Below are 26816 nucleotides of genomic sequence, written 5' to 3'. Positions count from 1 at the left end.
ACGGAAATTCTACATTGTGCAAGGTGCAGCAGATTCCTGTTGAAAACAATAGGACTCTGTGTGGAATTTTGCCACCGGACTCCACTCGGACATTTCGATGTGAATATAGCCGTATAGAAAAAGCAAAGGTGAGCAAGCCCTTAAAGGGGTATTCCGGGCAAAAACATCTTATCCCCTATCGAAAGGATAGGGGATAAGATGTCTGATCGTGGGGGGCCCGCCGCTGAGACCCCCCGCGATCTCCCTGCAGCAGCCCGCATTCTATGCATAGCTGCATCTGAAGTTTCGGAAACCGCCGGGCTTCCGAGACAGGACGTGACGTCTCGGAATGGAGTGGGAGTGGCGTGACGTCACGTACCCGTCTCGGAAGCCCGGCGATTTCCGAAACTTCAGACGCAGCTACGCATAGAATGTGGGCTGCTGCAGGGAGATCGTGGGGGGGGGGGGTGGTTGGCGCTCTTGGGACATCTTATACCTTATGCTTTCGAAAGGGGATAAGATGTTTTTTCCCAGAATACCCCTTTAAGGTCTCTGAAGTCACTGGTCACCTCCGTGGGCCTGGTTACACTGTACGGACTGTTCCATCTGTCACTCAGTAAAGCTACCATTGTCCGTAACCTGGTGTCGGAGTCATTATTGCCCCTGTGCCTAGCCCAGGATGCAGCGGTATACCTTCGGGTGGTGCAGAGGATAAACCACACCCTGGCGTCACGAATACAACGGGTTAATGCCATCTGCTCCTAGGGTAATTCCAACTGCCCTACATCTCACACCCCATTCCACAACTGTATTAGAAAAGTGTTGTTTATATAGTTTTTAATATTTTTGGTAAAGTACCTACAAGCTTTAGGAAACCTTAGTGAAAACCCCCTTACTGAGACAGCTGCCCCAATAGTGATCCTATTGCGGTGGTCTTTCTGTTGGAATCCCCTGCCATCAGCTGCCTGTCGGTGCGCCCATGTTTGAAGCCAGTGGGGGATCATGTAATACACGGTCACGCCAAGTCCTCCAGAGAGAAATCCTCTCTATCTGGCTAATAGCGGGGGTTTCCTGAGCACAGTACCCCCCTCCTTCCCCTATGATGTCCATATGCCTCATAGTAGGGACAGTAAGTGCACTTAGCTCTGCAGCAAACAATGTCAGCCCTGGCTGTGTACACAGTGCATGGTAGTGACTGCTGACTAATGCCCACAAGGCTGACTCTGTATTTCTCCTCCTCTAGTGTTATTTATGCACCATTTACGTACACTCTGTACAGGGAGGCCATTAGCATTTCTGGGGGTTGTGGAAGTGTCAGGCATTGTTATTTGGAGTCTGCGAAGAGTTAAATGCTGCAAGCCACCCCAGCATGGTATTCTCCGCACTAGCTTCCAGGATTCTCCCCTGTTATGGTTATCCTGAGTTTTTAGAACACGTGTAAGTGTTTTCTACTATACAAGATGCCTGCAGCTATGGGAGGGTATAGCAGGCAGTAATGGGAGAAAGTGCTACTTCCAAAGACTTGCTGAGACATGGGATTTTTCCCTAGTGAGAGCACAGAACTGTCTGGGCCCAAAGCAAATAACTAATCCATCTGCGGCTCCTCTGGCCTTCTGGGGGAGAAGGGTGGAACACAGATTAGGCCTTAGGTAATCGTGTGGTTGGATGTTACAGATAGGAATCAGCAGTAAGACATTAGATAACATGAGAAACTACAGCCATAGTAATGGTTAACGGGCACTGAAAAGGGGAAAAATTTGTCAAATTAATTTTTTTGTACCTGTTATCATACAGTAGTACATCAGTGATCCCCAACTTCTCTCCAGCTGTTACAAAACTACAACTCCCAGCAAACCCTGACAACATATTTGTTGCTGGGTTGCCCATAGCAACCAATCAGATCAGAATTGCTATGGACAACTCAGCAACTTTTCCTCTACACAGGTTTTGATAAATCTCCCCCAGTGACTCTTAGGGTACGTTCACACCAGCCGATTTTCAAGCGGATTTTGCTGCGGATCCGCTGGTGAAGGCCCCCGCTCTATGCTGTCTTTACATGTGCCTGCTCGTAGCAGCAATACGCCGCAACGAGCAGACACACTGCGATGTGCGAATCGCAGTATACTCACACATTGCGGGAGCTATTTGCTGAACTCAGAGCAGGGAGAGTGGCCGTGATGTGTGAGAACGCCGCGCACATCGCTGCAGTGTGTCTGCTCGTCACGGCGTATTGCCGCTACGAGCAGGCACATGTAAAGACAGCATAGAGCGGGCCTTCATCAGCAAATCCACAGCGTAATATACGCTGTAAATCCGCTCGTGTGAACGTACCCTTAGGCTAGGTTCACTCTACGAAATTTCCGCCTGCAATTCCGCTTTGAAATTTCCGCCTGCAATTCCGCTTCCTAAAATGTATAGTGTAGTGAATGGAAACAAATTCACAAATTCACCGGAATTTGTGAAGTGGAATTTGTGAACGGAAAATCCGGTTGGAAATTTCCGCCTGAAGAATGGCTTTGCTCTTTCTTCAGATGGAAATACTCGCGGAACACATTGCAGTCTATTGGAGACTGCAGTATCTGCCCGGTCCTAGCGCTGACTGATTCAGTCAGCACTGGCCGCACTCGGAATCTCAGAGCGGAAATTTTCTGCCCGGAGATTCCGCAATGTGAACCTAGCCTTAGGGTCTATTCACACGGCAGAATTTCCGCATGCGGAATTCCGCCTAAAATTAAAGCCCATAGACTTCTATAGGATTCCGCACTCCCATTCACACTTCTGAATTTCTGCTTGCGGAATTCCGCAAGCGGAAATTCAGAAGTGTGAATGGGAGTGCGGAATCCCATAGAAGTCTATGGGCTTTAATTTGAGGCAGAATTCCGCTAGCAGAAATTCTGTAGTGTGAATAGACCTTTGGGTTGTCTTTTCTGCTTGGAGTTGTTTACTTTCCCCTTTTTTTTCATGTTCAGACCGACATAAAGACTTCTTCCAGCCTCAACTCATCTCTGCAGAATTTTCTGAGCAAAACTCTTAACCTTTTCCACAAATGCAGTGCCCCAAGCGTTAATAATGCCCCCACTTGGTGTCTCAGACAATATTAGTACTTCCCTTATTGTGCTCACACAGTTGAGTAGTGGTTAGAACTGTTGCCTTGCAGTGCTGAGGTCCTAGGTCCAAATCCCACCAAGGATATGAATGGAGTTTTCATGTTCTCCCCATGTTTGTGTGGGTTTCCTTCAGGTACTCTGGTTTCCTTCCACACTCTAAAAACATACTGACAGGGGAATTTAGTTTGTGATCCCTAATTGGACTAGAGACTAATTTAAGTGATGCACAATATGTGGGCACTATAAAAAAAAAGTTATAGTAATTGTGCCATCACACATTTAATAGGGGGTCCAGTGAAAGACAATTTATCCCCTATCCATAGGATAGGGGATAAGTATCTGATCACAGGGTCTCTGACTGCTGGGACCACCGAGATCTCCATAATGGGACCGGGCTTTCTGAGAGGAGTGAGTGCTGCAGAAAGCACGTTCTCCATTTATTCTCTATGGAAGTGTGCATCTCTGTCATTCCCATAGAAATGGAGGGCATCATACCTTCCTTTGTGTCCCCAGTCTGATGGCCTTCTTTGTGCTCCCAGTTAGTAATATGTCCACCTTTGTGCCTCCACTAAGTAATATGGCATCTGTTTTTACACTCATATGGAATAATTGCCCCCACATATTAGTTTGCCCCTTTCCCCCATTAATTATGCCTCCTTTATATTAATAAAAATTGAAACTCACCTTCACCTCACCCTCATGTTGAGCAATGAGCACTGGTCCTTTTTTCTGTGGAGAAGTAAAAAGTCATTGGTTCCCTTCTCTGCCACAAGAGACCATGAGCAGCTGAACATGTCAGCCTCCTCATGTCAGTACCTCATGTCAGTACCTCATGTAAGTACCTCATGTCAGCCTCCTCATGTCAGTACCTCATGTCAGTACCTCATGTAAGTACCTCATGTCAGCCTCCTCGTGTCAGTACCTCATGTCAGCCTCCTCGTGTCAGTACCTCATGTCAGTACCTCATGTAAGTACCTCATGTCAGCCTCCTCGTGTCAGTACCTCATGTCAGCCTCCTCATGTCAGTACCTCATGTCAGTACCTCATGTCAGCCTCCTCATGTCAGCCTCCTCATTTCAGCCTCCTCATGTCAGTACCTCATGTCAGTACCTCATGTCAGCCTCCTCATGTCAGCCTTCTCATGTCATTACCTCATGTCAGCCTCCTCATGTCAGTACCTCATGTCAGCCTCCTCATGTCAGTACCTCATGTCAGCCTCCTCATGTCAGCCTCCTCATGTCAGTACCTCATGTCAGCCTCCTCATGTCAGTACCTCATGGCAGTACCTCATGTCAGCCTCCTCATGTCAGCCTTCTCATGTCATTACCTCATGTCAGCCTCCTCATGTCAGTACCTCATGTCAGTACCTCATGTCAGCCTCCTCATGTCAGTACCTCATGTCAGCCTCCTCATGTCAGTACCTCATGTCAGTACCTCATGTCAGTACCTCATGTCAGCCTCCTCATGTCAGTACCCCATGTCAGCCTCCTCATATCAGTACCTCATGTCAGCCTCCTCATGTCAGCCTCCTCATGTCAGTACTTCATGTCAGTACCTCATGTCAGTACCTCATGTCAGCCTCCTCATGTCAGTACCTCATGTTAGCCTCCTCATGTCAGTACCTCATGTCAGCCTCCTCATGTCACTACCTCATGTCAGTACAATGCCATGTCAGTGATATTTTCATCTGCTCCAGGCCTCCTGTGGTGGAGCAGGAAGCTGATGGCTCTCTGCTTCACATACATTTTTAATTGCATTTGCTTCCTGAGGATTCAAACCCAATTGAAAGCTGCAGTTGGCAGGGGCATTTTACAGGACATGAAGGGACTAGAACCAGTCCAAGGCCACCGATTACCCATGTGCCCCATAACAACTGTGTGGTCTACCTCCATGGGAGGTCCACCAACAAGCAAGGCTGGTGTTAGAGGAAGCTAAGTGGGCAATTGCCTTGTGCCCCTGTTTCCTCTGCTGCCCCTAAAGATTACTATTCAGGAGTAACCCAGATGGAGCATGTAAACATGCACTATAGTTGTTCACCAGGGACAGGTAATGCCCAATTCAAAATAAGATTTTTTTCCACATGAATTCTATGAAATAACTACATGGTATCCAGATTAGTATTGTACTTATCCTGTATTACTGCAATGAGGTGCCCAGGTACAGTGCTGTATAAATGCAGCTTTACCACTGCAGTGATATAGACACAGTACACAATATGGAGTATATTATGAATGATCTCTAAATCAATAAATCACATTGGATTTCTGTGTATGACAGGTGTACATGCAGTAGATGCAGCTAGTGTGACCACGCTTCTGTTACACAGCATACAGTTACTATGGAAACAGCAATGGCTACAAAGCTCTCTCATTGTAACCTGTAGGCCTGGGCACCGGGTTACCAACAACAACAAGATGCTGCCATTGTGCTTTCCACTATTTTGGAGTTTGCATTGTGTAATGACAAAGGGGATTTATTTTACATCTCCAACAGCCTAGTACTACAACCCTCCAATAACCACTACTACCTCATCCTATATGCAAATAAACGTATATTATATTCATTGCTCTCTCTATCTCCTATATATCTATTCATCTGTCTATTTTTCTATTGGTTTGGCCTCCAACGTATTCTTCTTTTAATTTATGGTAGTTGCTGTGGTTTTTTCCCCACAAATGTGCCACACTTTGCCTATTTGTCCGCTCATTTTGTTATGTTTAGTTTTTTTTCCTGAAAAGTGGGCATGGTTTTTTGGCTGCGTTCACATCACGATTTCTCCATCCGACTTGAGTATACGATTTTCTAACTTAAAATCGTATGAAATCATATATAAAGTCGGATCCTCTGAGCTCCATTAAAAAATCGGATCCATTACACACATCCAATTTGATCCGCATCCGATTTCACAGGATTTTTGTTCGGGTATGAAATCGGGGTTGACCACGATTTCAGACCTGAACAAAAATCGTGTGAAATCGGATGCGGATCAAATTGGATGTGTGTAATGGATCTGATTTTTTTATGGAGGTCAATGGATCCGACTTTATATACGATTTCATACCATTTTCAGTTATAAAATCGTATACTCAAGTCGGATGGAGAGATCGTGATGTGAACGCAGCCTTACATTTTTCACAATTCGAGTGCTTTCTAAAATTGTTCACCCTGTCTTTGGCAAATTTTCCTGCTTTGATATTTTGCTTACAATAGGGAGGTTAAAAACATTATTTTTAAAGGGGTATTCCAGGCAAAACCTTTTATTATATATATCAACTGGCTCCGGAAAGTTAAACAGATTTGTAAATTACTTCTATTAAAAAAAATCTTAATCCTTCCAATAGTTATTAGCTTCTGAAGTTAAGTTGCTGTTTTCTGTCTAACTGCTCTCTGATGACTTACGTCCCGGGAGCTGTCCAGCTCCTATGGGGATATTCTCCCATCATGCACAGCTCCCGTGACATGACATCATCATTGAGCAGTTAGACAGAAACCTTCAGAAGCTAATAACTATTGGAAGGATTAAGATTTTTTAATAGAAGTCATTTACAAATCTGTTTAACTTTCCGGAGCCAGTTGATATATAAAAAAAGTTTTTGCCTGGAATACCCCTTTAAGTTTTTCGGACATGTGAAAACATGTTGATACATATAAGGGATAAATGCAAAAAAAAAAAAAAGTCACTATGGAAATGGGAAAAAAAGGAATATTACTAAATGATCCCCATAATGTTATCGGAGCTAAGGATTGGTCATGTGGTGCCTGGCTTGGCCGGTGATTGGCTGAGCGGACCATCAATTGCTCTTGTCCAGGAAGGTGGGGGCTGGAGCATGCTGAGGACTGGTAAGTACCCGGGCCCCAGGGGCGGACACAGACAGCAGAGGGCCCCTGTGCTAAGAATGTGCCTGGGCCCCACCCCCCCACCCCCACAGCACTGTGCCCCCTCATGTACCTAGACCCCACCGGAGGGCCTCCACTTACCCCGCGTGTGTAGTGTCGCCACTTGCCTTGTCCACCACAGGTGGATGCAACGGCTCCTGAGGTGGGCTCCGGGTGGCCCCTGTCTCTCTCAGTGTGTGGCCCAGTGAGTACTCCCCCGGGTCAGCCTGACCCGTATCTAGCTGGGAGGCAGAGGGCAGTGCTCCCCTTTACATTCGCACCCCTGGACTTAGCACGACACCCCTTGGCACCCCCTGGTTCCTTGGCTTCTATCCTTAGTGATAGAAGTGACTTACAGGCAGGGCCAGACTGGGACCAAAAATAGGCCCAGGCATTTTAAAATAAACAGCCCATTTTTATGGTGGGGGTCTGACTCATGGGACCCCCACCAATCACCTTGGTTCAAGTGGCTCCCGAGATGTTGGAAAGCTGCAACTCCCATTATGTCTGAAGTGACTACAGCTGATGGGACAGTCAGGAGACTACACAATGATATCAGTGACTACAGCTCTGATGGGACAGTTAGGAAAATACACAATGATATCACTGACCTGAGTGACGTCTTCTCTGTTGTCTTTACTTTTCTTCTTCATCTGGTCCAGACACCAGGACTTCTTCCATCTTCTCTGCAGAGTCTGACACCTGGACATCATTGGTTCCTTCGTTTGTCAGTAGATCCTCATCCTCTGTATGATGACAATAATCATTATAACCTTGCCAAATACTTTACCCCCTGAATATAATACTGCCAACCACTGTACCCCTGAATATAATACTGCCAACCACTGTACCCCTGAATATAATACTGCCAACCACTGTACCCCTGAATATAATACTGCCAACCACTGTACCCCCTGAATACTGCCAACCACTGTACCCCTGAATATAATACTGCCAAATACTGTGCCCCCTGAATATAATACTGCCAACCACTGTACCCCCTGAATACTGCCAACCACTGTACCCCTGAATATAATACTGCCAAATACTGTACCCCTGAATATAATACTGCCAAATACTGTACCCCTGAATATAATACTGCCAACCACTGTACTCTATTAATATAATACTGCCAACCACGATACACCACTGAATCACCCCATACACCCCACGCACTCCATCCTCAGTCTCCTCATCACCCCATACACCCCACGCAACCCATCCTCAGTCTCCTCATCTCCCCCATACACCCCACACACCCCATCCTCAGTCTCATCCCCCCATACACTACACACAACCCATTCTCGATCTCCTCATCACTCCCATATACCCCATGCACTCCATCCTCAGTCTCCTCATCAGCCCATACACCCCATGCACTCCATCCTCAGTCTCCTCATCACCCCATGCACTCCATCCTCAGTCTCCTCATCACTCCATACACCCCACGCACTCCATCCTCAGTCTCCTCATCACCCCATGCACTCCATCCTCAGTCTCCTCATCACCCCATACACCCCATGCACTCAATCCTCAGTCTCCTCATCACCCCATGCACTCCATCCTCAGTCTCCTCATCACCGCATACACCCCATACACTCCATCCTCAGTCTCCTCATCACCCCATGCACTCCATCCTCAGTCTCCTCATCACCCCATGCACTCCATCCTCAGTCTCCTCATCACCCCATGCACTCCATCCTCAGTCTCCTCATCAGCCCATACACCCCATGCACTCCATCCTCATCACCCCATACAACCCATGCACTCCATCCTCAGTCTCCTCATCACCCCCATACACCCCACGCACCCCATCCTCAGTCTCCTCATCACCCCATACACCCCACGCACTCCATCCTCAGTCTCCTCATCACCCCATGCACTCCATCCTCAGTCTCCTCATCACTCCCATACACCCCATGCACTCCATCCTCAGTCTCCTCATCACCCAATACACCCCATGCACTCCATCCTCAGTCTCCTCATCACCCCATACACCCCATGCACTCAATCCTCAGTCTCCTCATCACCCCATGCACTCCATCCTCAGTCTCCTCATCAGCGCATACACCCCATACACTCCATCCTCAGTCTCCTCATCACCCCATACACCCCATGCACTCCATCCTCAGTCTCCTCATCACCCCATGCACTCCATCCTCTGTCTCCTCATCAGCCCATACACCCCATGCACTCCATCCTCAGTCTCCTCATCACCCCATGCACTCCATCCTCAGTCTCCTCATCACCCCATACACCCCATGCACTCCATCCTCAGTCTCCTCATCACCCCATGCACTCCATCCTCAGTCTCCTCATCACCCCCATACACCCCACGCACCCCATCCTCAGTCTCCTCATCACCCCATACACCCCATGCACTCAATCCTCAGTCTCCTCATCACCCCATGCACTCCATCCTCAGTCTCCTCATCACCCCATGCACTCCATTCTCTGTCTCCTCATCAGCCCATACACCCCATGCACTCCATCCTCAGTCTCCTCATCACCCCCATACACCCCACGCACCCCATCCTCAGTCTCCTCATCACCCCATACACCCCATGCACTCAATCCTCAGTCTCCTCATCACCCCATGCACTCCATCCTCAGTCTCCTCATCACTCCCATACACCCCATGCACTCCATCCTCAGTCTCCTCATAACCCCATACACCCCATGCACTCCATCCTCAGTCTCCTCATCACCCCATACACTCCATCCTCAGTCTCCTCATCACCGCATACACCCCATACACTCCATCCTCAGTCTCCTCATCACCCCATACACTCCATCCTCAGTCTCCTCATCACCCCATGCACTCCATCCTCAGTCTCCTCATCACCCCATACACTCCATCCTCAGTCTCCTCATCACCCCATACACTCCCTCCTCAGTCTCCTCATCAGCCCATACACTCCATCCTCAGTCTCCTCATCACCCCATACACTCCACCCTCAGTCTCCTCATCACCCCATGCACTCCATCCTCAGTCTCCTCATCACCCCATACACTCCATCCTCAGTCTCCTCATCACCCCATACAACCCATGCACTCCATCCTCAGTTTCCTCATCACCCCATACACCCCATGCACTCCATCCTCAGTCTCCTCATCACCCCATACACCCCATGCACTCCATCCTCAGTCTCCTCATCACCCCATACAACCCATGCACTCCATCCTCAGTCTCCTCATCACCCCATACACTCCATGCACTCCATCCTCAGTCTCCTCATCACCCCATACACCCCATGCACTCCATCCTCAGTCTCCTCATCACCCCATACACTCCATCCTCAGTCTCCTCATCACCGCATACACCCCATACACTCCATCCTCAGTCTCCTCATCACCCCATGCACTCCATCCTCAGTCTCCTCATCACCCCATACACCCCACGCACTCCATCCTCAGTCTCCTCATCACCCCATACACTCCATCCTCAGTCTCCTCATCACCCCATACACTCCATCCTCAGTCTCCTCATCACCCCATACACCCCATGCACTCCATCCTCAGTCTCCTCATCACCCCATACAACCCATGCACTCCATCCTCAGTCTCCTCATCACCCCATACACTCCATGCACTCCATCCTCAGTCTCCTCATCACCCCATACACCCCATGCACTCCATCCTCAGTCTCCTCATCACCCCATACACTCCATCCTCAGTCTCCTCATCACCGCATACACCCCATACACTCCATCCTCAGTCTCCTCATCACCCCATGCACTCCATCCTCAGTCTCCTCATCACCCCATACACCCCACGCACTCCATCCTCAGTCTCCTCATCACCCCATGCACTCCATCCTCAGTCTCCTCATCACCCCATACACTCCATCCTCAGTCTCCTCATCACCCCATACACTCCCTCCTCAGTCTCCTCATCAGCCCATACACTCCATCCTCAGTCTCCTCATCACCCCATACAACCCATGCACTCCATCCTCAGTCTCCTCATCACCCCATACACCCCATGCACTCCATCCTCAGTCTCCTCATCACCCCATATATCTTAAGCACCTCATCATTATTACACAGCTGACAACCCCCCCCCAGTCCTTCTCATCAACATTAAACCCCCTAATCACTACACCCCTGACCCCCCCTTCTGGTCCTCCTTATCAACACTACGCTCTCCCAGACCCCCCAATCCTCCTTATCATTACACCACCAACCTCTTCAACACCCCTCCTGTCCTCTTCATCATTACAATCCCCTCCCCAACCCCCCACCGCCCTGTACCCGACCGTCGCTCTCCTCACCTTATCTGCTCAGCGATGTGGCCGTGTGAGGCGGGAGGGTTTGCTGCTCCTAACGCTTCTGCCGGGGTCAGAGGCCATGACACGTGATGTCAGGGGCTTGGAACAGACGTGCGTGCCTGCGCGGGGCACGTCTGTTCGTCTCACCCGGCCGGTTTAAAGGCAAATTACTGCTGGCAGCGGCAGGTCCGGGACCTGTTGCTGCAGCATATAGTATGAAGTACTGGCAGGGGGCCCTGCAGGGGCCCAAACTGTGAGGCCCAGGCTGTGACCTGGGCTACTAGGGGGGCCCCCTAACACACTGGGCCCCTGTGCAGCCGAACTGGCTGAACAAGTGATATGTCCGCCCCTGCCGGGCCCTGTACAGGAGATTCCCCTGCAATCAGACACTTATCCCCTATGCTGTGGATAGCAGATAAGTGTCTGATAAGTTCAGTTCCCTGGACTACCCCTTTAGGAGCTAGAAAAATGCTAGAATCCAAGCAGGTCACTCACTTTTGTAGTGCAATACTCAACAAAGGCGGGGCACTCTGGACCTATCATAGAGGAGCCAGGGTACGGTACTTGGGCAGTGGTGCTTAGACCTGACTGTGTCCACACTGGAGCAATCGAGAGTTGTAAACTGCAAGTTTCTTTAGCTTTTATACATTATTTTAAACATTTTTATGATAGAGGACTATTAGATAAGCACATTTACTCTATGGGGGACATGTATCAAAGATTTCACCCCTGTTTTGTGTGTATTTTTTTGCGCAAGCCCTTTTTTTGCGCTTTTTTGCGCACGTTTTGGTAGAGCATGTCCTCCAGATGTGGCCTAATCGGGGTACCTTGGAGTGACATCTATAGTACGCATGGATTTATTAACTGCGTACTTTTCCTTTACACCAAAAATTTTGCCGCAAGAGCTGTTTTTTTTTTGCGCAAATATAAGCCATCTTGGACTTAACGTAGCAAGATGCTCTAAATCACCGATTCTATTTTCCAAAGAGTGGATTGAGGAGATTACTATATTTACCCGCAATTTATGAAGCTCATTGCGCTTGATTGATAAATTTAGCTCTTCTGCACATAATTTAGAATTCGGGAAAAGGGGTAAAATGCTTCTACCATACACAAATAATGATACATGTCCCCCTATGTACATAAAACAAGAAAAGTCATATACTGTTTTGGAATCACTTTAAATGGAATCTTTTGGGATATTGGGGGAGATTTATCAAAACCTGTGCAGAGGAAGAGTGGTGCAGTTGCCCATAGCAACCAATCAGATTGCTTCTTTCATTTTCCACAGGCCTCTTTAGAGGCCTGTGGAAAATGAAAGAAGCAATCTGATTGGTTGCTATGGGCAACCGCACCACTCTTCCTCTGCACAGGTTTTGATAAATCTCCCCCATTAGGTCTAAATGTATACAATATTCATAGCAAGTCCTTACCAATGTTTCGTAATATGCTACTATTTCCTCCTTATTTCTGATACTAATACAGCACTATACAGCCACGTGTTGCACTGGCTATGCTCATTACATTACCAAACATATGATATTAGAAAATACATCCTAATATAAGGGCGGGTGTACTGTCAGTCTACTTCTCATGTGCGGATTTTCAGTTTTATGTGTTGATGTGTCTGCTATTACGACTTTTGCTCTAGGGAAGAATACAGGGCAGTGCAGAGGTACTATATATAATGGCATATGGTTGGCCTATAGCACAGGACAAAACTATAGGAATTATATTCCACAATACAGATTGTGCATTAAGGTGTAAGGTAGGACATTAAAATGATGGTCTATAAATATGATAGGCATTCAAGATATGATAGGCGCTGGTCTGATCATTCAAGTAAACGGTGCTAAGCTGCAGAATTTTCTCTAGGATAAACAAAAAGAAGAGTATCTTCTGGACCCACTCTTTATAGGGGTACTCCCTAGAAATCTTATCCTCTATCCAAAGGATAGGTGATAAGATGTCTAATCGCTGGGGTCCCGCCACTGGGGACTCTCGCGATCTGGGCTTTGGCACCCCAGACATCCAGTGCACGGAGTGAACTTCGCTCTGTGCCTGATGACTGGCGATGCGGGGCAGAGGCTCATGACATCACGGCCACTCACCCATAGTGCAAGTCTATGAGAGGGGACGCTCGCCCCCAAAGTGCAAGTCTATGAGAGGGGACGCTCACTCTCATAGACTTGCATTGAGGGGGTGTGCCTATGACATCACGAGCCTCCGGCACTGCACCCGAAGCTCTAAACGAATGCTGGGTGCAGCAGGGAGATTGCGGGGTCCCCAGCGGTGGGACCCCACAATCAGACATCTTAAAGAGTACCCCTTTAAAGGAGTACTCCAGCGCAAAATAACTTATCCCCTATCCAAAGGATAGGGGATAAGTTATAGATCGCGGGGGGTCCGAGCGCTGGGGCCCCCCGGGATCTCCTGGACGGGGCCGCGACAGTCTGCCGGAATTGAAGTTTCGTCCCCAGCAGAAAGCCGCGGCAGACACTTCCCCACCATGTATCTCTATGGGGTACATGGAGGGGGCGTGTTGGCCGCCGCCTCATGCGGGGACGGAACGCCCCCTTTCCTGTATATTGCCGCGGCCCCGTACCGAAGATCGCGGGGGGTCCGAGCGCTGGGACCCTGCCTTTGGATAGGGGATAGTTAAGATAGGGGATAAGTTATTTTGCACTATAGATGTATCGAACATCCCTGTTAAGAGAGTTAACCAGTGTAGAACTCTTCTTATTAGCGATAAACTGTACTCAGTGATTTATATAACCTTGACTGAAACTAGGACATCGCTTATCAGCAGTTACCTAGCATAGCTGTAATGTTGGATTTCTCCCTTTACAAGGGTTAGGTTATTGTGAGGCATGCATTGGAATGATCTTCACATATGCTGCCTACTAGAAAGACTTTTACAGGATATAGATGAATGTACTTTGTTGTTGCCATCGTTTACACAGGTCATGCCATCCTATAATATTAATAGGTTATTTATTATTTAACTCAAGATAACTGATCTTCTACACAGAGTCCGCTGGAGTTGTCCTCTTCTAAACTTTATGGGTCCTTGATCATGTAACAAATTGGGGGGAGATTTAACAAAAAAGTTGACCAATTGCCCATAGCAACCAATCAGATTGCTCCATTTATTCTTAACAACGCTTCTAAAAAATTAAATTAGCGATCTGATGCTAGGGTCGCTACCTGGCCGGTATTCTACCGGCACAGCCGGTATTTTGACCACCCTGCCGGTATTTTTATATTAAAAATACCTACCGTGCAATGGCCGGTATTTATCCAACCAATCCTGCACCATATACTATATAAGTGTTTTCCAACCAGGGGTGCCTCCAGCTGTTGCAAAACTACAACTCCCAGCATGCCCGGACAGCCAACGGCTGTCCGGGCATGCTGGGAGTTGTAGTTTTGCAACAGCTGGAGGCACTCCTAGTTGGGAAACACTGACCTATGCTATATAGTCCGATATGCTGGGATTTGTAGTTTTGCAACAGCTGGAGGCACTCCTAGTTGGGAAACACTGACCTATGCTATATAGTCCAACATGCTGGGAGTTGTAGTTTTCATTTGGGGCAGCTGCTGAGCCACAATCCACAGCAAGGCATTCTGGGAGTTGTAGTTAGTAACTAACTGCAACTCCCAAAATTAATTTAAAGAAAAAAAAGCAATCAAAAAATCACATCCAAACAATAATGGTACTGTTAAAAACTACGGATTGGGGCGCAAAAAATGAGCCCTCATACCGGCCCGTATAAGGAGAAATAAATAAGGTATAGGGGTTGTCAGAATAGGACAAAATTTCCCTCTGCATATGTGTATCCTGTGATGTTACACATATATAATTAATTATGCAAATTAGCATGGCGGGTATTTTTTTCTTCCAAGAAAGGTGGCGACCCTATTGGTTGCTATGGGCAACTGGTCAACTTTTCCTCTGCACCGCTTTTGATAAATGTCCCCCTTGGTCTTCCAGGCTAGTTCGACCATAGTTAGTAGACAAGGGAATAGAGTCAACAAACTCTGGGTCATTTCCTAAAGCCCCCTGCGTGCCTAGACCTCTGGGTAAATAAAAACACTGAGACCTGTAGCTCCACGACACCAGCAAAAGTGACACTGGCAAGTCAGACTGACTATTTCCTATGCAGGTTCTCTTTTACGTGTATGAATGGACTGTTTCAGGAAGAAGTCTTGTACACTTCATAATACATTTGGAGGAAATGGAAAAAATGTGTTTCGACAAGTAGGGTTTTGGCCTCAGACATGTCACAACTTGTCCTAGATTGGGCATTTCATGTCTACTCATTAAGAATGCACCGAACCTGAGGAGATTGGACAAGTCAAGCCTGTTTGGGGTGTGAATGTGCTTGGTATCCATGAAACCAGCCCTCATGAAAGAGTTTTCCTACTAACATCAGGCCAAGAACACAATAGGACAATTCTGGAAAAGCCAAACGAGCATTATCTTTCCGAAGGCCATCAACACCATCAAGGAAGTGTGGGCGATGGGGGGATAGTCCTTTTGGAAGTTGAAAAGAGACCATGAAATGTGGACCTGGTAGATAAGAAGGGTGAATGCGGACTGGTCCAGTGTATTATGGGAATGTTCATGAATGAAGAAGAAGAGATACAAAGGACATTACTCAATCCCAAACCAGACATATACCTTATCAAATACTGGCTTTGTTACTATTCTTATATTTTAAAGGGGTTCTAAACAATCTAGATGATAGTAGTTACAAGTTACTATATCAGTAATGCAGTATATCACTATATTAGTAGTACAATATACCCTTATAATTATATTAAATATACCTTCAGTATGTCACTGTATTCACAGTACTTATGTCAGTATATTGGTAGTTCCTACAGTATTTCACTATATTAGTAGTACCTATGTCAGTATATTAGTAGTACCTACAGTATTTCACTATATTAGTAGTACCTGTGTCAGTATATTAGTAGTACCTACAGTATTTCACTATATTAGTAGTACCTGTGTCAGTATATTAGTAGTACCTACAGTATTTCACTATATTAGTAGTACCTGTGTCAGTATATTAGTAGTACCTACAGTATTTCACTATATTAGTAGTACCTGTGTCAGTATATTAGTAGTACCTACAGTATTTCACTATATTAGTAGTACTTATGTCAGTATATTGGTAGTCCCTACAGTATTTCATTATATTAGTAGTACCTATGTCAGTATATTAGTAGTACCTACAGTATGTTACCATATCAGTAGTACAATGTACCTGTCATTATATAAATAATACCTACAGCATTTCACTATATTAGTAGTACCTATGTCAGTGTATTAGTAGTACCTACAGCATTTCACTATATTAGTAGTACCTATGTCAGTATATTAGTAGTACCTACAGCATTTCACCATATCAGTAGTACAATGTACCTGTCATTATATAAATAATACCTACAGCATTTCACTATATTAGTAGTACCTATGTCAGTGTATTAGTAGTACCTACAGTATTTCACTATATTAGTAGTACCTATGTCAGTATATTAGTAGTACCTACAGCATTTCACCATATTAGTAGTACCTATGTCAGTATATTAGTAGTACCTACAGTATGTCACCATATCAGTAGTACAATGTACCTGTCATTATATAAATAATACCTACAGTATTTCACTATATTAGTAGTACCTAAGTCAGTATATTAGTAGTACCTACAGCATTTCATTATATTAGTAGGACCTATGTCAGTATATTAGTAGTACCTACAGTATGTCACCATATCAGTAGTACAATGTACCTGTCATTATATAAATAATACCTACAGTATTTCACTATATTAGTAGGACCTATGTCAGTATATTAGTAGTACCTACAGTATTTCACTATATTAGTAGTACCTATGTCAGTATGTTAGTAGTACCTACAGTATTTCATTATATTAGTAGTACCTATGTCAGCATATTAGTAGTACCTACAGTATGTCACCATATCAGTAGTACAATGTACCTGTCATTATATAAATAATATCTACAGTATTTCACTATATTAGTAGTACCTAAGTCAGTATATTAGTAGTACCTACAGTATTTCACTATATTAGTAGTACCTATGTCAGTATGTTAGTAGTACCTACAGTATTTCATTATATTAGTAGTACCTATGTCAGTATATTAGTAGTACCTACAGTATGTCACCATATCAGTAGTACAATGTACCTGTCATTATATAAATAATATCTACAGTATTTCACTATATTAGTAGTACCTAAGTCAGTATATTAGTGGTACCTACAGCATTTCACTATATTAGTAGTACCTATGTCAGTATATTAGTAGTACCTACAATATTTCACTATATTAGTAGTACCTATGTCAGTATATTAGTAGTACCTACAGTATTTCACTATATTAGTAGTACCCATGTCAGTATATTAGTAATACCTACAGTATGTCACCATATCAGTAGTGCAATGTACCTGTCATTATATAAATAATACCTACAGTATGTCACTATATTAGTAGTACCTAGGTCAGTAAATTAGTAGTGCCTACAGTATTTCACTATATTAATAGTACCTATGTCAGTATATTAGTAGTACCTACAGTATTTCACTATATTAGTAGTACCTATGTCAGTATATTAGTAGTACCTACAGTATTTCACTATATTAATAGTACCTATGTCAGTATATTAGTAGTACCTACAGTATTTCACTATATTAGTAGTACCTATGTCAGTATATTAGTAATACCTACAGTATGTCACCATATCAGTAGTGCAATGTACCTGTCATTATATAAATAATACGTACAGTATGTCACTATATTAGTAGTACCTAGGTCAGTAAATTAGTAGTGCCTACAGTATTTCACTATATTATTACTACCTATGTCAGTTTATTAGTAGTACCTACAGTATGTCACCATAATAGTAGTACGGTGCTCTTAAAGGGGTTATCCAGGAAAAAAAACTTTTTTTTTATATATCTCAAGTGGCTCCAGAAAGTTAAACAGATTTGTAAATTACTTCTGTAAAAAAATCTTAATCCTTTCAGTACTTATGAGCTGCTGAAGTTGAGTTGTTATTTTCTGTCCAAGTGCTATCTGATGACACCTGTCTCGGGAACTGTCCAGGGTAGAAAGAAATCCCCATAGCAAACCTCTTCTACTCTGTGCAGTTCCCGAGACAAGCAGGGATGTCAGCAGAGAGCACTGTTGCCAGACAGAAAAGAACAACTCAACTTCAGGAGCAGATAATTATTGGAAGGATTAAGATTTTTTTTATAGAAGTAATTTACAAATTTGTTTAACTTTCTGGAGCTAGTTGATATAATTTTTTTTTTCTTCCTGAAATACCCCTTTAAGTCAGTACATAAAAAATACGACCGGACCTCAAACCGTGGTTGAGTTTTAGGTCCGGGGGAAAAGCGCATACGGCGCAAAAATGAGCCGACCGGACCGAACGTTTCACTCCGGACGGCTCATTGAAATGAATGACATACGGGACCGCATACGAAGGCATACGGGAGCGAGAGGTTTCAGCTCCCCCCTGCTGTATGCACTCCCGTATTGGAGAAAACGTAGTGTGAACCCACCCTAACTGATGTTGCTGAGCCCGCTCATATTGTAGTGACTATATATTAATAGCACCGACAGTTAGTGGGACCTGTATCATTGTATTAGTAATATCTATGTCACTATATTAGTGGGACCTGTATCATTGTATTAGTAATATCTATGTCACTATATTAGTGGGACCTGTATCATTGTATTAGTAATATCTGTCACTATATTAGTGGGACCTGTATCATTGTATTAGTAATATCTATGTCACTATATTAGTGGGACCTGTGTCATTGTATTAGTAATATTTCTACTACCTGTATATCAATATTAATAGTACCTACAGCATGTAGGGCAAGTCCTTTTCAGAAAAGCCTTCTGGCCAGTGATCAGATGATCACAGCAGGTCTAGCTGCCAAAATGCCTAGATTATATTCCTGGGAGAGTCTGCAGGTGATCACAAACATGGTATTACCTGGTGCCTATTAAGGTGAGTATCATTTATGATCATAACAAGTCTACCAAAGCTGGAGATGCTCTTTTCAGTGCTTATCACTATTACGATAAGTAACAGAGTACAGCATAAAAAAGGGCTATAGTAGTGAAACCCATATAAAAGAAAACTGTCAGCTTGCTTCCCCTGCACTAACCAGTGGTACTGGCTGATCAGGTGCTAACTGGCACAGGCGGGGTAACTGGCACTCTGACATCAGCGGCTGCAAGGCCGCCCAGCTCATCAATATTCCTCCCCCTCCCTCCGCCTCTCCCTCTTCTCCCCACTCTGTAATGAAGAGGGAGAGGGAGGGGAGGAATATTGATGAGCTGGGCGGTGCTGCAGCCGGATGGCTAGTGTGTGTGTGTTTGTTTCTTAGGATCTATTCACATGGCAGATTTCCGCCGCAAATTAAAGCGGAAATTCAGAAGTGTGAATGGGAGTGCGGAATCCCATGGAAGTCAATGGGCTTTAATTTAAGGGGGAATTCCGCAAGCGGAAAATCTGCCGTGTGAATAGACCCTTAGGCTAGGGTCACAATGTGGAATTTCCAAATGTAATTCCGCTTAGAAATTGCAATATCTGGCTGGATATTCTGCAGTGTGAACCTAGCCTTACGGTTCTAGCTGTATATGGGAGATTCAGTGGGTCAGAATTCTGACATTATAACATAGGCTAGTGACAACAAGACACATTAAAGGGTTATTCCGGGCAAAAACATTTTATTCCCTATCATAAGGTTAGGGGATAAGATGTTTCATCACGGTGGGGGGTGCTGCTGAGACCCCCCGTGATCTCCCTGCAGTACCCGCTGCTGGAGCTGCGTCTCTAGTTTCGGAAACCTCCGGGTTTCCGGGACTGGGGACGTGATGTCATGCCACGCCCCCTCCATTCATGTCTATGGGAGGGGGCACGCCCCCTCCCATAGACATGAATGGAGGGGGCGTGGCATGACGTCACGTCCCCAGTCCCGGAAACCCGGAGGTTTCCAAAACTGGAGATTCAGCACCCGCATAGAATGCGGGTGCTGCAGGGAAATTGCGGGGGGTCCCAGCAGCGGGCCCCCCGTGATGAGACATCTTATCCCCTATCCTTTGAATAGGGGATAAAATACTTTTGCCCGGAATACCCCTTTAAGCAAGTAATTTGTTATAATATGGCCCATGTATACAATGATGACAGCAGAGCTAACAATCAATGTGAACATGTTTCTGTAGCTGGAGAATGAGTTCATGTTGGGCCCAATATTACGTTGCAAGATACCAGATATTCTACAGGGATAGTCATCCAGTTTTGTCAGACTCCTTCTGTTATCTCAGTGGACCCAGGGATAGTATGCAGGGTGCATGTAGGTCAGGGCTCAAGTCCTGCAGGAACGCACAGGATCGGAGTTCCTGCACTCTTCCCAGAGCAGGAACACAGTTCCCATTAGCAGGAGTCCTGCAGGACTAGCTCTTGAGTGGAAATCATGGGTGAGTTCCCACACTTTTTTCCCTAGGACTTGACCCCTGCTGTAGGTGTAGATGTATGCTCACCTTACTGTGACTGTGTTGTGCTGTGGACACAACACCACTCTTTGCCTAATAAAATAAATAATTGGGTGCAGCCAGCATTAGTACAGAAGGGTCTTCTGTCCCAACTTCTGCAAAGACCTATTCCCAGGATATTGGGAGTAGAATAGGATTTATTGATGCAAATCTGACCTTAAAAAAGGAAGGATTAGGAAGTCTGTTCCGCTTGAAGAAAGAACATGTTCTTTCTTTCAGGCAGAACCAGCGTCTTACTCCCATAGAGATCAATGTTAATTTTTTTTTTCAGTCAGAATCATTTCCACGCGGAATTGCCGCAGAATTGGCACGGAAATGGCGCAGAATTCACGCGGAATCGGTACGGAATTGGCGCGGAATTTCCGCATGAAAAAAAAAAAAAAGAGGATTAGATATATATATATTATACTCTTCTCCTCCTCCACTTGAAATTTTCATTTCCGCGTGTGGAATTCCGCTCGAATTCTGCACCAATTCCGCGCTAAATTCCGCGTGAAATCTCTGTGAGTTCTTGTGGAAAAGTAACAATATTTTGAGGCAGGAAATTTCTGCTTGATTTCCGCCCCAATTCCTCAGTGTGAACATACCCTTAGTATGCATGGGATAAGTATAAGGTTATTCTTCATATAAGATAGGGCCCAGGACTATAGATAGGATTCAGAATATTGGACAGACTAGATGGGCCAAATTGTTCTTATCTGCCGACACATTCTATGTTTCTATATTTCTATTTGCCAATTGAAATAAATCATTTTCTTTTTTTTAACATTCTTGTTAATCCCGCACAATATGGGTTAACTGAGTTTTATCATGTTAGCGCCGATAAACAATGTTCTCCTCCCGATATCCTGGGATTTGGCCACTACAGTGTTTTCATGTATGTTAATATTTCTTCATATAATAGTTTTTTTGCTTTTTGGAGAATGTAATAATAATAAGAATAAGAATGAAAATGTTTAGTTTTTAATTGTGGAAATTCATTCCAGTTTAAGAATAACGTTGTTCTCAGTGTGTATTCTATAATCCAAAAAAGCTTGAACTGTGAAAATAATGTCAAATGTGCATTATGTGTTCCCAATAGTCATCAGGTTAGCAGACAGGGATCCTTGTTCCCTTGTGCCCTGATCCTTGTCTCTCACCACTTGTAATTCCCACTGTTATCTAGCTTCCCTCTGGCCTGCAGTAGCTTTCTCTGTCGTTACCTCTTTTGTTTGCCTCTTTTGTCATAATATGAGTGCCCTTTTGTCTTACTGTATGTCAGTCTCCTCTTGCCTTGTTTCTATCTATAGTCATATCTAGTACATTGCCACCCAGGGCTGTTCACAACCTTGGCAGCTGTGGATTGCCATTGAATGAATGCCGCCCAACATGCAATGTGAAGTTCAATGGATCTGATGTTTTCTATCTATCTCATATCTATCTATCTATCTATCTATCTCATATCTATCTATGGATCTAGTAGCAAGTGTAGTGGAAAAATTGGACCGATCTTGGGGCTGGAACTCTGGATAAGGTAAGTCAGGAGGATATCTGTATTCTTTTTAAAGGGCTTTATTTGGGGTACATAAGCTACGCGTTTCTGGTCCGAACCGGACCCTTCATCAGGCTGAGATACAATCAGCCTGATGAAGGGTCCGGTTCGGACCAGAAATGCGTAGCTTATGAACCCCAAATAAAGCCCTTTAAAAAGAATACAGATATCCTCCTGACTTACCTTATCCAGAGTGCCAGCGCCAAGATTGGTCCAATTTTTCCACTACACTTACTACTATACTATACTGGGACAGCTTGCCTGACTCCAGAGGACTGAGGCTGCGGACCTGGCAATTACTACCATACCAAGCACTTTAGGTGTTGTGCTCTGAGCGCAACATCCTCCGGTGAGTTTAACCGAAAATACGTGTAAACTTTACCCCTAACGTCCTTCACTAGGGGAGCAAATTCCCCTCTTTTTCTCTTTTTTCTCTATATGCTTTATCTATGTATCTAGTCATCTATCTATTTATCTATCTATTCATCTATCTATCTATCTATCTGTCTATCATCAAAAGTTATATCATGAAAAGCCTAGTTATATTTTATTTTGGTCATGGTTATATGATAGATATTGGTTAAATGGTAGGCCACCCAACTCCAAGAACGTGGCACAGACTAATGGTTGCTCATAGATGGCAGACAGAATCTACCCCCTTGCTGCCCATTTTTCTACATGTCACAGTCAAAGAAGCATCATATCCCCATACTGCTTTTGTTGTTTATATCTCATGTCCCTCAAATCATCCATTAGATTTAATTTGGTTTGGAATTTTGAATAATATTTGTATGTGCCAGTATAGGAGCAGGGACTCCTGTCACAGGCAGGAGTCCCTGTTTCTGCATAGGACACTGAGCAGCTGGATTCATTCGCTGTGCTAGGTGCTGAGTGCCTGGCACAGCAAATGTCCTGTTGAGTGTAAGTAGCAATGCATACAGCAGAACCGCTTACCTCTGGGCTATTTAGAGTACAGGAGACGAAGCTCCTGGCATTGCCAAGGGCAGAAGTCCATTCTCCTGTATACTGACTGGCAAAGTATACACTGCATAGCAGGCCACTCAGATAACATTACAAAGCACCTGGCATAGCAAATGTAGTGAGTAAACCGCAATGCATATAACATTGCTGCTTATTCTTAGAGTCTGCACACGTCAGGTGCTCCAAGCCTGGCCCAGTCCATATAGGGTTGTGGAGCAAACAGTGTATCATAGTTCTTAAGGAAGTTGTCCACTTTGGACAATCCCTTTGTGTTAGGAATTTCACGTGATCATAAGCAAAGATTACAAGGTGTCCCACTGCTAGATCTCTCAGTGGTCATCTGAGTGGAATTAATGGGGTACTTTGCCCCTAGACATCTTATCCCCCATCCAAAGATTCGGGGATACAATGTCTGATTGCGGGGTCCTGCTGCTGGGGACCCTCGTGATTTCTCCTGTAGCACCCTGTGTCATCTGCTACACTGAGCAAACTTCGCTCCGTGCCTGATGACGGGCAATATGGGGGCCGGAGTATTGTGATGTCACGGCCCCGCCCTCTCGTGATGTCACACCCCTCCCCCTCAATGCAAGTCTATGGGATGTGGAGTCACAGACAATGGATATGTAAATTGAGTTGTCAAAGCCCCGCCCCCTGTGCGTGATTCACTGAATTTATCAGAGGATCTTCTGGGGGACATATCTCAGGACCTACTGGACATATGTAAGTAAGTGACCCCTTGTTGGACTCCTGTTCACCCCCACTATAACCCAGTGTATTGATTTAGTGTGTGTGAACAGGCTGACAGTTTCCCTTTAATGTTTAGTCATCCTCGCACAACATGACACGGCAGATGATGATATATTCTTCCATCTGTATGCATGTGCGACATGATGATACTTAAATGGAGCTTAAACATCTAAGGAAAATGCCTGCCATGAAATAGTGAGCTGTGATTGCTGAAAGAAGCAGGGATGCCTTGGCTGGGTTCCAGTGGGATTCTGGGTAATACAGAAAATGAGGACAGCAAGGTGTGAAAATTGGTGCAGAGGTCAGGTGACACCGCGCCGTGCCAAGTTTACAGCAAACAGCTGAGATTCACATCTTTTGTCTGGAACATTATGTAATATAAGCAGAACAGGACTGTGTTTCCTGCCTCTGTGTGAAATCCCTGAGCTTGCTGATGTGTTGTATCCTGCTTTATAGCACATTGTATCAATGTTGGGGACACACATCTCTTGTTACATTTGGTTAGATGGCATTCCCTTTCCCCTTGTTCTCACACTCTAGTGTGGTGCAGCAAGCTATGTATAGTGTAGTGTATAAAATATAGTGCATTGTGTAATATATATAGTGTAGTGTATAATATATAGTGCAGTGTGTAATATATATAGTGTAGTGTATAATATATAGTGCATTGTGTAATATATATAGTGTAGTGTATAATATATAGTGCAGTGTGTAATATATATATAGAGTAGTGTATAATATATAGTGCAGTGTGTAATATATATAGTGTAGTGTATAATATATAGTGCAGTGTGTAATATATATAGTGTAGTGTATAATATATAGTGCAGTGTGTAATATATATAGTGTAGTGTATAATATATAGTGCAGTGTGTAATATATATAGTGTAGTGTATAAAATATAGTGCATTGTGTAATATATATAGTGTAGTGTATAATATATAGTGCAGTGTGTAATATATATATAGAGTAGTGTATAATATATAGTGCAGTGTGTAATATATATAGTGTAGTGTATAATATATAGTGCAGTGTGTAATATATATAGTGTAGTGTATAATATATAGTGCAGTGTGTAATATATATAGTGTAGTGTATAATATATAGTGCAGTGTGTAATATATATAGTGTAGTGTATAATATATAGTGCAGTGTGTAATATATATAGTGTAGTGTATAATATATAGTGCAGTGTGTAATATATATAGTGTGGTGTATAATATATAGTGCAGTGTGTAATATATATAGTGTAGTGTATAATATATAGTGCAGTGTGTAATATATATAGTGTAGTGTATAATATGTAGTGCAGTGTGTAATATATATAGTGTAGTGTATAATATATAGCGTAGTGTGTAATATATATAGTGTAGTGTATAATATATAGTGCAGTGAGTAATATATATAGTGTAGTGTATAATATATAGTGTAGTGTGTAATATATATAGTGTAGTGTATAATATATAGTGCAGTGTGTAATATATATAGTGTAGTGTATAATATATAGTGCAGTGTGTAATATATATAGTGTAGTGTAAAATATATAGTGTAGTGCAGTGTGTAATATATATAGTGTAGTGTATAATATATAGTGTAGTGCAGTATGTAATATATAGTGTAGAACAGTGTGTAATATATAGTGTAGTGCAGTATGTAATATATAGTGTAGTACAGTATGTAATATATAGTGTAGTACAGTGTGTAATGTATAGTGTAGTACAGTATGTAATATATAGTGTAGTGCAGTATATAATATATAGTGTAGTACAGTGTGTAATATATAGTGTAATACAGTGTGTAATATATAGTGTAGTGCAGTATGTAATATATAGTGTAGTGCAGTATGTAATATATAGTGTAGTACAGTATGTAATATATAGTGTAGTACAGTGTGTAATATATAGTGTAGTACAGTGTGTAATGTATAGTGTAGTACAGTATGTAATATATAGTGTAGTGCAGTATATAATATATAGTGTAGTACAGTGTGTAATATATAGTGTAGTACAGTGTGTAATATATAGTGTAGTGCAGTATGTAATATATAGTGTAGTACAGTATGTAATATATAGTGTAGTACAGTGTGTAAAATATAGTGTAGTACAGTGTGTAATGTATAGTGTAGTACAGTATGTAATATATAGTGTAGTGCAGTATATAATATATAGTGTAGTACAGTGTGTAATATATAGTGTAGTGCAGTATGTAATATATAGTGTAGTGCAGTATGTAATATATAGTGTAGTACAGTATGTAATATATAGTGTAGTACAGTATGTAATATATAGTGTAGTACAGTATGTAATATATAGTGTAGTGCAGTATATAATATATAGTGTAGTGCAGTATGTAATATATGTGTAGTACAGTATGTAATATATAGTGTAGTGCAGTATGTAATATATAGTGTAGTACAGTATGTAATATATAGTGTAGTACAGTGTGTAATATATAGTGTAGTGCAATATGTAATATATAGTGTAGTACAGTGTGTAATATATAGTGTAGTACAGTGTGTAATATATAGTGTAGTGCAGTATGTAATATATAGTGTAGTACAGTGTGTAATATATAGTGTAGTGCAGTATGTAATATATAGTGTAGTACAGTACAGTGTGTAATATATAGTGTAGTGCAGTATGTAATATATAGTGTAGTACAGTGTGTAATATATAGTGTAGTGCAGTATGTAATATATAGTGTAGTACAGTGTGTAATA

General features: G+C 43.5%; 1 protein-coding gene across 3 annotated transcripts in view; it reads right to left on the bottom strand.

The window, feature by feature from the left end:
- Window positions 1-26816, bottom strand: part of CPEB2 (cytoplasmic polyadenylation element binding protein 2) — a 190860-nt gene that overhangs the window by 141227 nt on the left and 22817 nt on the right. For 2 of the 3 annotated variants that reach the window (XM_056555172.1, XM_056555171.1), the window contains exon 3: window positions 3771-3815. The exons of the other annotated variant lie outside the window; for it this stretch is intronic. In XM_056555172.1, coding sequence (XP_056411147.1) covers window positions 3771-3815 — 45 coding nt within the window. The remainder of the gene's footprint in view (window positions 1-3770; window positions 3816-26816) is intronic. 3 annotated transcript variants of the gene reach the window in all.

The sequence above is a fragment of the Hyla sarda genome, chromosome 1, assembly GCF_029499605.1.
Source record: "Hyla sarda isolate aHylSar1 chromosome 1, aHylSar1.hap1, whole genome shotgun sequence".
Taxonomy (NCBI): Eukaryota; Metazoa; Chordata; class Amphibia; order Anura; family Hylidae; genus Hyla; species Hyla sarda.
Note: the sequence above shows the minus strand (reverse complement) of the source record. Positions and strands in the feature narration are given on the sequence as shown.